This window comes from Camelus dromedarius, chromosome 10 (genome assembly GCF_036321535.1).
Source record: "Camelus dromedarius isolate mCamDro1 chromosome 10, mCamDro1.pat, whole genome shotgun sequence".
Lineage (NCBI taxonomy): Eukaryota > Metazoa > Chordata > Mammalia > Artiodactyla > Camelidae > Camelus > Camelus dromedarius.
In genome coordinates, this window is record NC_087445.1 from 71237002 (window position 1) to 71251923 (window position 14922).

Genomic DNA, 14922 nt, shown 5'->3' on the forward strand with positions numbered 1-14922 from the left:
GGGCCTGGAAACCGGCAGAGCCTAAGGCCAGCCTGGGTTTAGTTCCCCACTTCCCACCTGTGACTTGTTGAGTCATCTTGCCTGTCTGAGCCTCAGTCATGCATCACTCAAGACTATTTAGAGAGTGCCCGCTGTGTGCGAGGCATTGTGTGAACACAGGGGACACTCTGTTTCCTTCCCCGCAGGGTTGCCAGACGACACACGCATATGGTAAATTGAGAGCCTAGCACACGACATGAGTTCCTCGGACAAATCCCTTAGCTCCTCTGAGCTTCTGTTCCCTTCTCTGGGGATGGGCTGTGTGTGAGGGTCCCATGTAAACTAATGGTGTGACAGATGTGCGCTGTGACAAATGCATGCCACATGCACCTGGGCTCCCTCCTAGCTCTAAAATTCAGGTTTATTATCATTATTATATGTAGTTTTGGGAGTCATCAGCCAAGTGGTGGCCATTTGAAGTCTTGAAAATAGGTGGACTCATTAATGATCATAATAGCTAGTGTTTAGAGAGTTCTTGCGACATACTGGCACTGTCATCAGAACTTCCCATAGGTTATTTTGTTAATCTTCATGCCAACTCTGTGAGCTGAGTTCTGTGATTATCTCCCTAGAATGGGTGAACTGAGGCCCAGGTCACACAGCACGTGAGGGTGAGCCGGGATTGAGTCAAGAACCCAGACTTAACTGCTGTGCCTACTGCTCTGAGGACAAGAATGTGTAAAGGAGGCGAAAGGAGTTGAGGTGTGAGGCTTCAGGAACCTCACAGCTAGGAGGCAGAGGAGAAGGAGGAGAAAGCAAAGGCACAGGCTGGTCTGGAGGCGGGTGGGAGGGCAGGCAGGACAGGCGCGGGGCATGGCTGAGCCACGTGTGGGGGTCGTGGTCCAGGTAGTTTGTAGGTTTTGCAGGTGTCAGAGGCCACTTCCTGTCTGTGCAGCCTTTTCATCTGTACACGGGGTCCACACCGGCCTCTCCCTCCCAGGGTTGGCTTGGGAGTAAAGGAGGCAATGAAGGGCAGTGCCCAGCGGGGTGCCTGGTGTGGTGGTGGTGGGGGGCATCAGCAGACTGAGCTGCCCTTCCCGTCCTTAGTGCCACCTCTTTGTCCAGAGGAGGGAGGTGGGTGTGGGGCTGAACCCTCACAGCCTTTCCTCCCACAAGGGCGAGCCTTCAACTCCCTGGGAACTGGGAGCCCAGAGGATGAGCCCTGGAGTTAGGACCCACGTGCTCCTGCAGTTCCCTGCAACAGGCCATGTGGAGGATTCTCCCAGGGCCTGGGAGCCTTGGGACTTGCCCCTTCTGGGCTGTGAGAACAGGTCTTCCCCTTGGGAGCCCCAGCTGGGAGTAAGATGCTCCCCACACCTAGGCTGGGTGAGGGGCTGCTGCTCCCCAGCATTTCTAAATTCCCACCCCACCCCATCTGGGGGGCATTTGTGGTCTGGACTCCTCACTCTCCTGCTGCAGTTGGTGAGGGGCAGGGAAGGAGCTGCTGGTCCTCACCACCCTGGCGGGTTTGCAGAAATGGAGTGTCCTCCTCCCTTGCGTGTTTCTAGTTTGGGCCACACAGGTCCTGACAGGCAACACGTACCTTCCCTCTGAGGGCCCTGCACTGACTGGTCAGGCCTCTCGGGGAGGGTGGTCCTCACCTTGTAGGTCTCCCAGTTCCTGAAGAAGTTGACGGAGCCATCCAGGCGCCTCTGGATGACGGTCCAGCCCCCGGGGTCGTGTCTCTGGTCGCACCACACCTGCATGAGGCGGTTGGTGTTCTCTGGCTTCACCAGGTAGATGGAGCTGGTGTCGTGGCCATCCTCCAGGGCCTGCAGGCAGTCTCTCCACGGGCCTGGGGACACAGGTGTGCACGCGTCACAGACCTCCCTGTCGCCTGGCCCCCGAGCCATGTTCTCCCCGCCCCCACCGCCGGCTTCACCCCAAGCTGAACAGCCTCGGGCAGGGCTCGGCTGGGAGCCATGGGCCTGCAGTGTGAAGGCACCGACTGTGGTTTCCAGGTCTGTGAAGTAACATGATATAAAGACAAGAGCCCAGGGCTAGAACTCAGGATGCCTGGATTCTGAGCCCGCTTTCACCCCTGACTCCCGCACACTGTGATGTGGGCGAGCTTCTGCACCTCTCCAACCCCGCGGTTTCCCCAGTTTGTAGAAGGGAGGTCATATTTACCTCATTGGGGTTGTAAGGATTGCTGAGCTCATTTGTGTGCAGTTCCTGGAGTGATTTCTCTTTTAAGTTGGTTATATTGGCAAAAAGAGACGCGTGCCTGCTACGAGGCAGTGGCGTCCGCCAGCCTTTGCAGGCTCCGCCAGGTCAGTGAGACGGGCTTGCTGCTTCCCGGGCACTCAGGGCCGAGGCAAGCTGCGCCCAGCGACTGACTCTGTGCCTGCCTTTTGGTGACGGTGCTTGGGGACAGCTGCTACAGCTTTCAGTAAGTGAACTTCCCTGGAGTCACAGGGGCCCAAGCAGTGCCTAGAATCTGTAGCCAGACATTTCAGGCTATTTCTGGGATTCAGATGCTGGCCTCCAAATATTTTGGGGTACCAAGTTCCCATTCAGCTCAATCTGTATTTTCCAAAGGAAGATCACTGAAGGCCAAGTGCCCAGAGCTCATGTCCAGATGTCCATGAGCTTAAAGGATGGTGTCTAGGACACATCCCAGTCCCTGGCTCTCTTCTGAAATTGAGACCAGATGGGTCTGTAATCTGTGACTTCACCGAGCTTGGGCAGCCTGGTCAGAAGGGGTGGGTGTCGCTGGGAATCTGAAAAGCCACCATAGGTCTGTCAGCACCCATCCCCACTTCCCCTGGCGGTTTCCTGTGTTCAGACAAAGGCCACATCAGCAGGAGGGTGCAAACCAGAGTCACCAAGAGCCAGACAAAGGTGGGTCCTTCCTCACTGATCTTAGTAAACTTCAGAAGTTTTTCAAAACCTAGCCATTGAACTGTGCATTTTAAAATAAATAAAATCACCACACATAGCTTCAGCTTCTCTTCAAAACAGTTCTAGAGCAAGAATGGTTAAGACAAAATTTCTAAGAAAATTCCATCTTATTCTATTAATGCGTATGTTTATTCAACAACCGTCTGTTGAGTCCCAGCCCAGGCAGGTACTATGCGGGGCCATGGAAGCCTAGGGCACAGTGGGGCTCCTCTGATGCCCAGCAAGGCGGGAGCTGACCTCCCCGGCCTTCTGCCAACCTGAATTCCTGTGGAATCTTGCTCTTCCCCTTCTGTGTGTGTGTGTGTTGGGGGAGGGGGGAGCAGGTATCAGCGGCAGATGTATTTAGCTTTTCTTGTGTGGATCAAATGTCTCACATCCCTTCCTGGCTGTGACTGGGCTTGAGTGTCTGCAGGTGATGGTTAAACAGGAGAAGTCTGGGTTTGGTCTTTGTTGGACGTCACTGGTGGCGTTTCCGGAGGCCTCACAGTAGTGTGTGAGCACCATCATCTGGAGCCCGACGGGAGGCCAGGTGCTGTCTTGCTCACCCCTCTGTCCCCAGTGCCCAGTATAGCACCAGAAGAAAGGTGGGTGTGGGTGCTCGCCGCTGACAGCTCACCAGGGGCTCCTCCCCTCCTCCTCTGGAGAGAGATGTCTCAGCCATTTACGTACTTGCCAGCCCTCTTTCCCCCAGGGGACAGGGCAGGACCCCAAGTACCCGCCCAGCAGCAGATGTGACAAGCCCTGCTTCCTTCTTTGCCTTGTGCCTCTTCTGTCCTGGGAAGGGGAGGCCAGACCTCCAGAAAGAACATTCATGACGGAGAAAAAGATTTTGGTTGTGTTCGGCCCACAGCCCCAGGGACCAAGGCAGAGAAAGGGAGTCTGTCCCCGACAGCTGGAGCAGAGCACGGAGCGGGCGTGGGAGGCCTCCCAGCTCGTTACAAAGTCAGACGCACAGGAGAGGCCTTTGGAGGCGGAAGCTGGTGACAAGATCCGGCAGAAGCCTGCAGAATAACACCCCCTGAAAACAAACAGCCGGACTTTTTGCTGCATAGCCGCCACGGGGCTCCGCGGATTTTCAGACTGAAAGGCCAGCTTTGAAGGCATCGCCACGTGGGGAGAAGCTTCGAGGCCACCGGGAGAGTGGCAGGTCAGCCTCGTGGTTCCCAGCCTGTACTCTTTCTGTGGGTGCCGTGGGTGGTTCCAGCTTTACCTTTGACATTTCCACAAAGGGCTGTTTTTAAAAGGCAAGTGTTTTAAAATGTTTTGGGGCCACCGATCCCTTTAAGAGTTTGAGAAACTCTAGACCCTCTATCCAGAAAGACGCATAGACATACAACTTTGCTTATAATCAGAAGGTAAATGGATGTCCAAACCCCATATTATGAAGCCCTAGAAGAGAGGCTTGAACAGAGCAGTAGTAATAATAAAATATTTCCACTAGCCAACCTATGGTGAGCATTTACTGTGTGCCCCATCCATGCATTTGTACACGAGGTCTTCCTGACACACCTGCCAGGTCGCTAGCAGTCTCCCCACTGCACAGATGAGGAAACTGGAGCGTGGGGACCTTAGGTGACATGCCGAGGTCACACGGCTGGTTGGGACAGATGCATTATCTGAACCCAAGTGGTGGTCCGGAACCCAGACTCTCAGACTTTCTTCTTTTCCTCCAACCAGAGTGAGCTCAAGGGTTGAGGGCCAGGCGGACTTCTCTGTGTCCCTACAACTATTTTTAATCGTTGCCAGTCAGCCAGGTTAAAAAAAAAGTAAGAATTTTACTCCTTCTTTGTCAAAGTGTTATTCCTTTTTTAAATCTTTATTGATTTATTTTTCTTCTGTGTTTACCTGTTGGTATCTTTTGTCCATTTTACATCTATTTTAGCGTTTCTTATGATGTAGAGGTTTTTCCTTGTCTTTTTTTTTTTTTAAGGCAGATCCAGCAGTTCTTTCCTTTAAGGCTTTCAGGTATGGCATGCTTTCTAGAATCATGCAGTAAGTGTGAAATAGTGAAGAAGTGTTTAGTATTTTCTGCTGTTACTAAAAACAAACTCCATATGTCTCCTGCATCCAGTATGTCACATGACACTGAGGACCCACCAGCCTCCATCAAGAACATTTCCAGACAGTGACCCCCAGCTACCCTTGCAGACCTCTAGAAAATCTCCTGCATTCAAATACGTTCCCTTTTCTTACACTAAAGGCACCAGTGGCAAAGGTCAGAAAATTAAATGTTGGATGAAAATTAGTCAGCAAAATCCTTAGCATTGAAAAGTTGGCAGCAATAAAATAAAGTAGCAGAAAATGGCAGCAGTGAGATTATGGTGTGGCTGCTGAGTCCAATAGCTGAGTCCAAGCGTCCTCCTTTGGTGAGAACACTGTAACTGTTACATAAACTGTCGCCGGGGGTGGGGAGTGGGGGCAGGCACGGTGTCGGACTTTGACTAAGGAATCCATGGAGGAAGTGTGTGCTGGGGACAGGACCCCAAACTTGGAGTTCGGAGCTCTCGGCTCAAGGCTCGGTGGCCTCATCTCCTCACAGCTGACTTTGGGCAGGTCCTCCCTGAGCCTCACTTTCTTCTCCTGTAAACAGGGGGAAAGAACTCTACCTGCTCTGAAGGTCTCCTGAGCCCAGCACCCAGCACAAGGCCAACCAGGGCAGGTGCCAGTGAGGCTTTTTTTTTTTTTCTTTGATAGAGGAAAGCTGATAGTTTTGAAGTCGTCTACTTCCCGCCACCCCCATCCCCAAACAGGTTACTGTGTTTGCTTTAGGATTTCCAAGATGAAGTGTCAGATTATTTACTGATAGATGTTTGCCGTAAAGGCATATTTTAGAAGTCATAACTTCAGTGGAGAGGGCCACAAAGACGTGTTGGAATGAAGGACGGAAACCTTTTTTGTCAATGAAACTGCATTTTCAGTGCGCGGCGGGCAGGGCTCTCCCTTGGAGCAGCACGGCGTGCCGGGTGCTGTTTCACTTGGCGCTCCTTCTGAAAGGGCAGCTCTGCCCGGAGCACCAGGCCAACACTAACTCGGCGGCACCAGGGCTCTGAGTGCAGTGAGCGCCCCGACCTCTCTCTGTAAAGACCATATTTACACTCCTGGCGCAACTGCAGCCAGAACGTTCCACGTGAAGGGAAGTGTAGCCGCCGTGGCCGAGCTGAGTCTGCGTGGTTCCCTATAGGAGCCACAGAGGGTGTGAAAAGCACCCGGGGCTGGGAGTCAGGAGGCCTCGGAGAGAAGGCAGGTTGGCAATGGGAACACAGTGTGCAGGTCTTGGGCCCCGATCCCCAGTGTCTGGTGAATGTTGGAGGTGATGGGGTTTGGGTGCCTGAGTCCTCTCCCTGCTTCCTTCCTCCTCACTGGGGTTCTTGATGGAGGGATCAGGTGCACAGGTCACCTACCCTCCCAGGGAGCCAGGAGCTACTTATTGCTAGCTTATCCAGGGCTCAATACCCCAATGTAGGGCCTTTCTGGTAAAGCTGAATTAGAGCCTGCAGCCAGCCCCGGCCTGCGGGTAGCCTCCTAAGCCCAGTGTCCTCTCTGTGGATCTGAGACAGACCAGCTTCAGCCTGACTCACCCACCCAGGCCCCAGTGGAGAAATGGGCTCACCAACTGCGTCAGTCTTCAGTATAGTCACCCCTCCTGCTAGGGAAACGTGGCCCCATGAATATCTGACCAGGCCAACTGGCCGAGAGGCCAAGAGCTGAGAAGTGGGTAGACACTGGGGCCTGCGTGGGCCAGAGTGATGCCTCTTCTGCCTCGCCGCGCCTGAGGCAGGGGAGAGCAGCTGAGAGTGCCTCCCGGCCGTGAGCTGGACTAGACCACGTGCAGGCCAGCAGTCTGACAGGGCTCTTTATCCCCTCAGCCCAAGTCTCCAGACCTGACCACCCGAGGCCTCACAGAGGACCCTGTGGCCTGTGGGAAGTGTTCTGGGATGTTTCAGTCCATATGTGGGCCCTGGGGAGAGGCTTCTGTGACATCATCAAGAAACACTGCTTTTGTGTGAGAACGTACGCTGTTTCCAATTATTCTCACTGATATCTGCCTCCAACAAGTCTTTTGCCACTCCCTGAAACATTTTTCTAACAGGAGAAATGACTGGTTGTTGAAACTGGATCTAGAATTTCCAACCCAGATTAATAATCTGAGCCCCAGGGCACATGGACTGCCTAGGTGTGCGTCCCGCCCTGGCCAGCATGAGGACCTGCTGGGCGTCCCGGGTGAGGGCGGGAGAGCAGACAGCAGGTGGGGGCAGCGAGGAGCCGTCACCCGTGCCGCTCGAGTCTCACTTATCCGGGAGGCTGGGGAAATAATATTTTAGTTACGAACATACATATTCTATGTCAGTCACCACTTTTCAGGGAACCAGAATACAGAACAATAACCTAGCACAGGAATAGCTGGTACGTCACCAAGGTCGTCTCACTCAAGCTGCCACCGAGCCCCAGAGCTGACATTCTGAACTACGCTTCTGGGCCTTCTGGGGAAAGGGTCCAGCTGCTCAGGCACTTTAAGACCTCGGACAACAGGCATGCTGCTTGACAAGCTTTTCAGGAGTTTATGAAAAGTGTTTGAGGCCTAAAAAAAGTTGTTGGCTCTAAAATATGAAAAGAAAACTGCAAAATCAAAATGTGTCCTATCATTAAATTTCTACAAAGTGTAACATCTGGTCAAGTTCATTGATTGTTAAATTTAGCCTTCATAAAAACTGTTATTACTTTCGAAAACAATTTGTAGGCTAGATTTTTCTCACTTCCCAAGAATTCCTGAACATGCCTGATGTTTGCCGAGAAATCAGAGCCAACCATAAATTAATCGTGCTGCTCTTGGCCAAATAATTTCAAAGGCAAAATTATTAAAAATCCTTTCAAAATTTTTACAGTAGAAGTTATATTACATGTTGAGGTGGGTGTATTTCAGTGTGCTTGGTACACTCTTGGGCTCATGAAGAGCTTGAAGGGGTCCTGTTTCTGCCTGTTTGGCCTCTGGATAAACAGACACTGCAGTGTTGCTGCCCAGAGAACCCTTTCAAATACGCTGTGCCCACTCCCAGGTTTCCACCAGGACTCTTGGGCAGGGGGAGAGACATGGACTTTAAAGTGATTATGAAAAGAAAAGAGGTCAGAGTAGGAGGGAGCTGTGAGGGGCTCCCAGTGTGCAGATGCAGAGGTGAGCATCTCCCCGAGGCTCCTGGGACTGGTGGGGTGAAGCCCCGGGGCTCCCCAGCCACAGTGTAGAGGCTGAGGGGTGCTGTTCTGCAGGCATGTCATGGAGGAGCTCGTCACACCGTGACTGCGGTCCACGGATCCAGAACGGGTGGCGTTCCTACGGTTGGCCAAGCCTTTAACCCTTTCCAAGAAAGGGAGTCAGCTTATGGGCTTGTTCTTAGAGAACCTGTGTTGGCTTTCATCGATCACCCTCTGCTTTTCCAAATGCTCGCACACCCTTCTTCATAATCTTTTCTATAATTTCAACTGGGGTTTGACCACAAGCCAACTGGGCTGTGATTTCTAGTATTTTATCCTTTTTCTCATTCTGAAAACAGAACATTTGCCCCGCACCAAGCCTGATCTTCATGATTCCTCGATGATGGTGGCAGTGGTTCCAAGAGCATATCTCCAGGCCCTTAGCCCTCCTCATCCCCTCCTCCAGGAAGTCTTCCCCCACCCCAGAAGAGCTACTTACTCCTCCTCGGGGTTCCCATAATGCCTTGCATATTAACCTCCACTGGAATGTATAAGAATGATGACTGCCAGGGGTCTACAGCCCTTCACCTGCCAGGTGCTTTACATGTGCTTTTATTTTACCCTCACAAGCCCCTGCAGCGGTGAGGAAACTACAGCTCAGAGAGATCACACAACTGGGAAGAGGAGGATGTGGGATTAGAACTCAGCTCTGCCTTCCACTCCCTGGTTCTTTCTCCTGCACTGCGCTGTGGCTGTCACACTGTGTTAGGATTGTTGGGGGTCTGTCTCCCCACCAGACTGTGGGCTCCTTTGGGGCAGGAGCCTTCTCAGGGCAGTGATTATGAGTTGACCCTCCCAGTCTAGCGCCAAAGGGCACCTAGCACCTCTCATGCCTTCCTCTGTCTCCCATCTTCTCACCATTGTGAGCTGCATTCCTTTTGGCATCTTCATTCTGTTCTTTCCAGTTTGAGACTCAATAATAATAAATCCATGTGGAAACAGCAGCCCCACAACAAAGAATAATTAGCATCCAGACCAAACCTTTGGAAAGGACACTGTTCTACGGGGAAGTCTGGACAGTGTGTAGAGCGAGTCTGCACTTTATGCCCAGGGTAGTGCCCAGTGACTGGATTCTCTGTTCCTGTGGATGTCACTCTAGCACACCGCCTAAGACAGCTTAGTTTCAACACTTGAAAAAAAATTTAAAAACTATTATATTTGTCAATTAAACTAAAATTTTCCTAGTGAAATTTCTCTCTGTATGTCCAGTAATTTTACCTTAAATTATTGTATTCAAAAAAATCTACTAAGGGAAGTCACTTATTCATTTAAAAAAAGAATGACATAAAAGCACTCCCAGCCCTGCAGCTCCACTGGCTCATCTTGAGGTGCAGGGCCGGGATCCTCAGACTCCTTTCCAACGTGCTCCTCTTCCAGAGTCACCCGGGGGCAGCTGAAGGGCTGCAGGGCTTGAGAAAGGGGCTGTGCCAGCACTCCCGAGGGCGGTCTCTGCTGCCGACCTCCTTCCTTCGATGCTGACAGGGACCACTGGGAAGTGCCCAGCCTTGCTTTAGACACTGGAGTGTGATGCTAACTTAGTTCTGCTGTCTTTATCTTTTTTTCTGAGGGAGCATCTGAGGGTTATGACACATTCCACTGCTTGAATTCACCACAACAATCCATTCCTAGGACCAGTGAGCTGGCCACAGATGCCTGAGCCCCCGGATTTTCTAGATGACGCTCAGTTTGCCAAGTGCCAAACTGTTGGGATTTCCAGACCACAAGGTGCCAGCTCACCACTTGTAACAATAACAAGTTAACGGTTTATCTCCTGGGGCTGTAAATAGCCTAAGCACTTAGCCGATCGTCCTCGCTGGAAAGTGCCTGAGTAATAGCGGGAGAGCTTGCCAGCACACTCGAAGGCTCTGTGATCTGCTCCAAGGTACCCCAGGAGGAGAAGAGAGAAAGCGAAGCTGGGAGGAAGATGACCCAACTCGAACTCAAGAGGCTTTTGTTTATGAAGACGCGAGCAAGGAATGCTCTTTGAAATATCACTGGATTACGTAGTTCGTAATGAATTTGGGAATGAATTCGGGAATCTTATTTTGTTCAACAATAACATTTTAGAAACAAGACAGCACAGCACAGTGAAAACAGCACAAGCTCCGTAGGCAAGAGACCTCAGTTGGGATTTCCCTCAGTCCCTGTGACTTTAAAGATTTTCAGGCAGTGCTTGGTGGCTGTGGTCACCCTCACCATCCTCACAATGTCACCAACCCTCCTCCGGGCTCAGGCGCACATGGGACCAGCAGCTCTCATCTTGACTGACAGTTGCTTGACCTCCAGAAGGAGTAGGCCATACGTGATACATCTTGTTCTCAATTGTAAACCACAGTCTAATTACATATTTCCTACCTCGTTGTTCAGGTTGTCCTTGCCTCTCTGGCCGCGGACCATCTGTCGTGAGGGATGGATAGTTTCTGTGTGTTATCCGTGAAGCTGTGTGGTTGCCACCTATTGTGGCCCCAAGAGCAGATCACAGTGACTGATTTTTATATATTTAAGGTTAACATATTAGAGAAATTGGGACTTCAGACTTTGCTATCCGTTAAAATGATGTGTAGACATAACCCCAGAGAATGTGTCCAGACTTGATACAAATTAAATACCAGATTTATCGGCAGCTTCAGTTGGATCCAATTTCTGGAAGTCAGGTGCATGTTATGTTTTCTGTGGAAGAGCTCTGTAGTGTGAGGCGTACTTAATTCTGCTTTCTTTGTCCTATTTTCACAGTGATGATGCCTTCGTCATCAGAACCTTGAGAAGTCTAGTAACAAATCTACCAACGTGTTCCCAGAGCTCTTTTACAAGGAGCTGCCTGGAACCTGGTACATGAAATAGTGATAGTCAGGTCCCAGGCAGCTGGCAGCTGGGGTCAACCCCAGCATTTATAGAGTGATTTTCACACCAGTTCCCCTCCAGCCTTTCCATGGGAATGTGCAGTATCTCAGAGTGGTTAAGACAGGCTTGGGTTTAAGCCTCGGCTGAGCCACTTACTAGCCAAGTAATTGTGGCTAAGTTACTTAACCTCTCTGAACCTTAATATCCTGGAAATTACAAGTCCAGGGACCAGTGCTGGCTCTGCTGCTGACAGGCTCTGGCACGCGACAGGGAGGGCTGGGCCCGGGGATCCCAGAGGCCCCTAACAATCTCTAATATTTTTATGATTTTATGGTCCCTTCTTTATCCATTGAGCAAACACACTGAGCTGATCATGTTGGAGAGAAAACAGCTAGAAATGCCTTCTCCTTTTGGTTTTTAAAGATTCATTTCAGACAAAGCCTCTTTGTGGCAGCTGGTGGTCAAACTGCCTTCCCTTCTCTGACCAGGGTGGGCGCCGCAGCCGGGGGACTGGGCTGGCTGAGGAGCAGCATCCCAGGCTCCCAGAACCACTTTGAGAGAAGGTGTCCTTTCCTTTGCCTCTGAGAGAGTGACCCCTGAAGCCTTCCTCTTTAACAGACCTGACACGTGTGCAGGGTCCACAGATGGAGGAGGAGGTTGGGACGTGTGAGTGGGAGAAAGAGTGGAGAGGAAGAGGGAGGGGGCAGCCACAGGACCCCCAGGGAAGAGGACCACAGGCAGGCCTTTGGCCCAGGCCTTAACACAAGCATCTCCCAGTGGAAATGCTCTTAGGTCTGGCCAGACCTGAGAGAGACAGGACAAAACCCAAGTGAGACACCAGGGAAGCCAGGGGTTGCCCAGGCCTCCCTCACTCAGGCTCTCAGTGGCCTGGGCCTGGCCTGGTGCCAGCCTGTTTCTCTCTGGCTGGGAACAAGCTGGTGAGTGCAGCTTCAGATAAAGTGGCCATGGCTCCCTCGGTCCCCTGGGGAAGGGCATGCTGCGGGCTGAGTGGCCTGGACAATGAGGGAAAGGCTCTGAGGTTGCGGAAGGAAAGATTTAGAAGCTGCCAAGGCTTGGGTGCAGAGGTGTTTAATTGCAGAAGTGTTTCTGGCTGAATGATGCCCCTGGAACAAAGAATCCATTGGGCCAGAGCACAGAGGAAGGTTTTGTCTTCCAAGACCAGAACCTGCCCCCAAGCTCTCAGAACAGGCCTGATAAGAGCTCTCTGCTGATTGGCTGAGAGAGACCATCTGCCTTTCCTCCCGGTTTAGGAAACACCAGGAAAGGGCAGGGCTGCTCTCCAGGCTCTGTCCGCCCATTCAGCTTCTGCAGCCAGGTAGTCTCGGCTGGTAATGCCTGTGTGGGAGCTCGTGGTCAGATGAGCCACAAGGAATCTATTACTAACAATCAGTACCAACATTTGAAAGGGCTTTGCATGGGGAAGAAAAGGTAAATTATAGTGCATGCAAGTTATCTCCATACTAAAATCACTGCCATTCCCTCCCTCCCATGCAGGTGTGCTTCCCTAGGTGTGGGAGAGAGGGTTGGTTGTGTGCAGGAGCCTTGGAATGCACTTAGTCCACGCTGAATTATGAACGTGAAGAAGCAGGAGAGCCAAACCACTTGAGATGCCAGGATAGGGCCATGCCCCTGGGTCTCCCCCAGGGACCCACTGGTAACTCAACTCTCAAGTCCACCTGGTAAACTCTTACAGATCTTCCAGGTGCAACACTGAAGTCCCCACCTCTGTCCAACTTGTCCCTTCTACTCCAGGCAGACTCAGTCATGCCACCTTAGTAGACGTAGTAGGCTCAATGCCCGGAGTCCCTCACGTGCCCCTCTGTGGGCCCTTAGCGCACAGTGATACTGCCACAGTGCCTTCACAGCCCATAATTTTCATTAAGTTCCTGATTTCAGGTACTTTGTTATGTTGGTCCCATAAATTCTCACCATGTTCTGGAAATTTGGGGCTTGACAGATGCTTCCCCTCAGAGAAATCCTTTATCAGGCCAGACATGTTGATTTTAGGGTCTAGAACTGGTGGGCGCTGGATAGGTCCCAATGCATTCATGCATATGCCACCTCCCCCAGACTGACTTCCTGGAGGTTAGTCGTTTCCACCTGCACCCTGCCCCCACAAGTCCAGCACTGTGATGGGCAAAGAGTAGGTAGGCGCTCAGCTATTGTTGGCTGCCCCACATGACGTAATACTGCATGCCTGATTGCACTGAGTTTCCACAGCAACCCTGTGACGTTATGACTCTTGTCCCCATTTTACGGAAGAGAAATTGAGGCTCAGAAGAGTTAAGTACCTTTCTCATGAGCAAATAGCTAACAAGGGGTACAGCCCGGATGCAAACTTAGGTCTTTACTCCTACACTGTGTATCTACCAGCTCAGTTCAAGCTCAAGAATATCCTGACATTGTTGAGTCAGAAACCAGAGATGCTTAAGTGAGAGGAGATCTATTCGGTGAGCATTGAGGTCAGCCTGACTCTCATCAGAATTATAATATCATTCAGCTGAGCCTCCATTTGGTGTCTGTGGGCACATTTTACCTTCTGGGTATTATATCAAGACATACTAGCGCACTCTGCACTCTCTTTTGGAACTTCTGATTTAGAACAGGCATGTTGATGAACCAGTCATCAGCTGTAGAATGCCAGAGCTAAAAATGGACTGTTTTTTAAATGTCAATCTCCTGTTTCAAGGAAGAGACCAAGACCAAAGGAAACTCATAGATACCATTGTTGAGACTTACCATGTGCCCAGAACTGTGCTAACTAAATGTTTTGTAGTATTTCATGTAATTCCCAGATGGGCACTACTTAATCCGTTTCTCAGTTGACAGATGGGGAAACAGAGGCTGTGAGAGACTAAATCCTGCCTGATGTCCCAGAGGTCATCAGTGAGGAAATCAGAAGTTGAATCCAGGTCAGGCTGCTCCAGAGCACAGGTCCTCACCCTGGACACCCAGTACAAGGCTTTGCTGCGAGATGCTGCAGGAGGGTGCTCTGCCCTGCACCCAGCTCCCCCCACAGACCTGCAAACAGTGCCACCCTTGTCCTTTGTATGGGCCACCCTCCTGCACTCAGGTTCAGCCTTTCTCTGGAATTAGCAAGCTACTGCTCTTCCCAGTCCTGGTGGTTATTTTCAGAAGTGTGAAATAAGTGTAAAAGAGGATATTTTCAGTAAAAATATCACCCTGCTTATATAACGAAGTGGTCCCAAAATCACTGACTTGGAGCAGATATGTTGTTAGTTTTTGCAAAGATGAATCTAGTTCTTATACGACAGCCCATTTGGAAGGCTCCCAGGGTCCTGGATGAATGAGAGGCTGGGCTTCAAGGGGCTGGGCTCATCCTCCCCAACAAAAACCCCCGCCCGAGTGAGGATTCCCAGAGTCATAGAGCACAGAGGAGTCAGCTCCGGCTTTAAAGTGAAAAGGCCTGAATTCAGACCCAGCCTGAGAATACTAAGCCTGTGAGCAAGTTACTCATCCTCTCAGTTAACTGTCCCAAGGCTTTGAAGGGGTTAATGATGTAGTATGCACGAAAGCACGTCAGCATCTCAGTCAAGCTTCAGAACCTACAAGCAGCCCTATTCCTCCCCCATAATGATATTCTGAGAATTACCATATTTTAAGATGAAACATGTATTTAAGAGTATAAGGAATCATACTGAAAGTTCTAGACAGCAGCAGACTCTAGGAAGTGTGTGGGCTTTCCAAAGCACTCCTTCCCATCCCCCGGCCCCTACAACGTGTTCATCATACTTTTGCTGTGATAACACTTTCTTTTCCTCTGATCCGTTGTTTCTTCACTGAGCATGTATCGAATGCCAGTTCTGTGCCTGGCACACAGTGTGAGAGCTTGCAGAAGAGACATCTTAC

General features: G+C 51.0%; 2 protein-coding genes across 10 annotated transcripts in view; one reads left to right on the forward strand and one right to left on the reverse strand.

Annotated features, from left to right (window-relative positions):
- Positions 1-14922, forward strand: part of RALGPS1 (Ral GEF with PH domain and SH3 binding motif 1) — a 259983-nt gene that overhangs the window by 139063 nt on the left and 105998 nt on the right. The gene's annotated exons all lie outside the window — the stretch shown is intronic.
- The window catches only part of ANGPTL2 (angiopoietin like 2), a 33538-nt gene that overhangs the window by 3895 nt on the left and 14721 nt on the right, over positions 1-14922 (reverse strand). The window contains exon 3 of the mRNA XM_064490532.1: positions 1641-1834. Within this exon, the coding sequence (XP_064346602.1) occupies positions 1641-1834 (194 nt within the window). The remainder of the gene's footprint in view (positions 1-1640; positions 1835-14922) is intronic.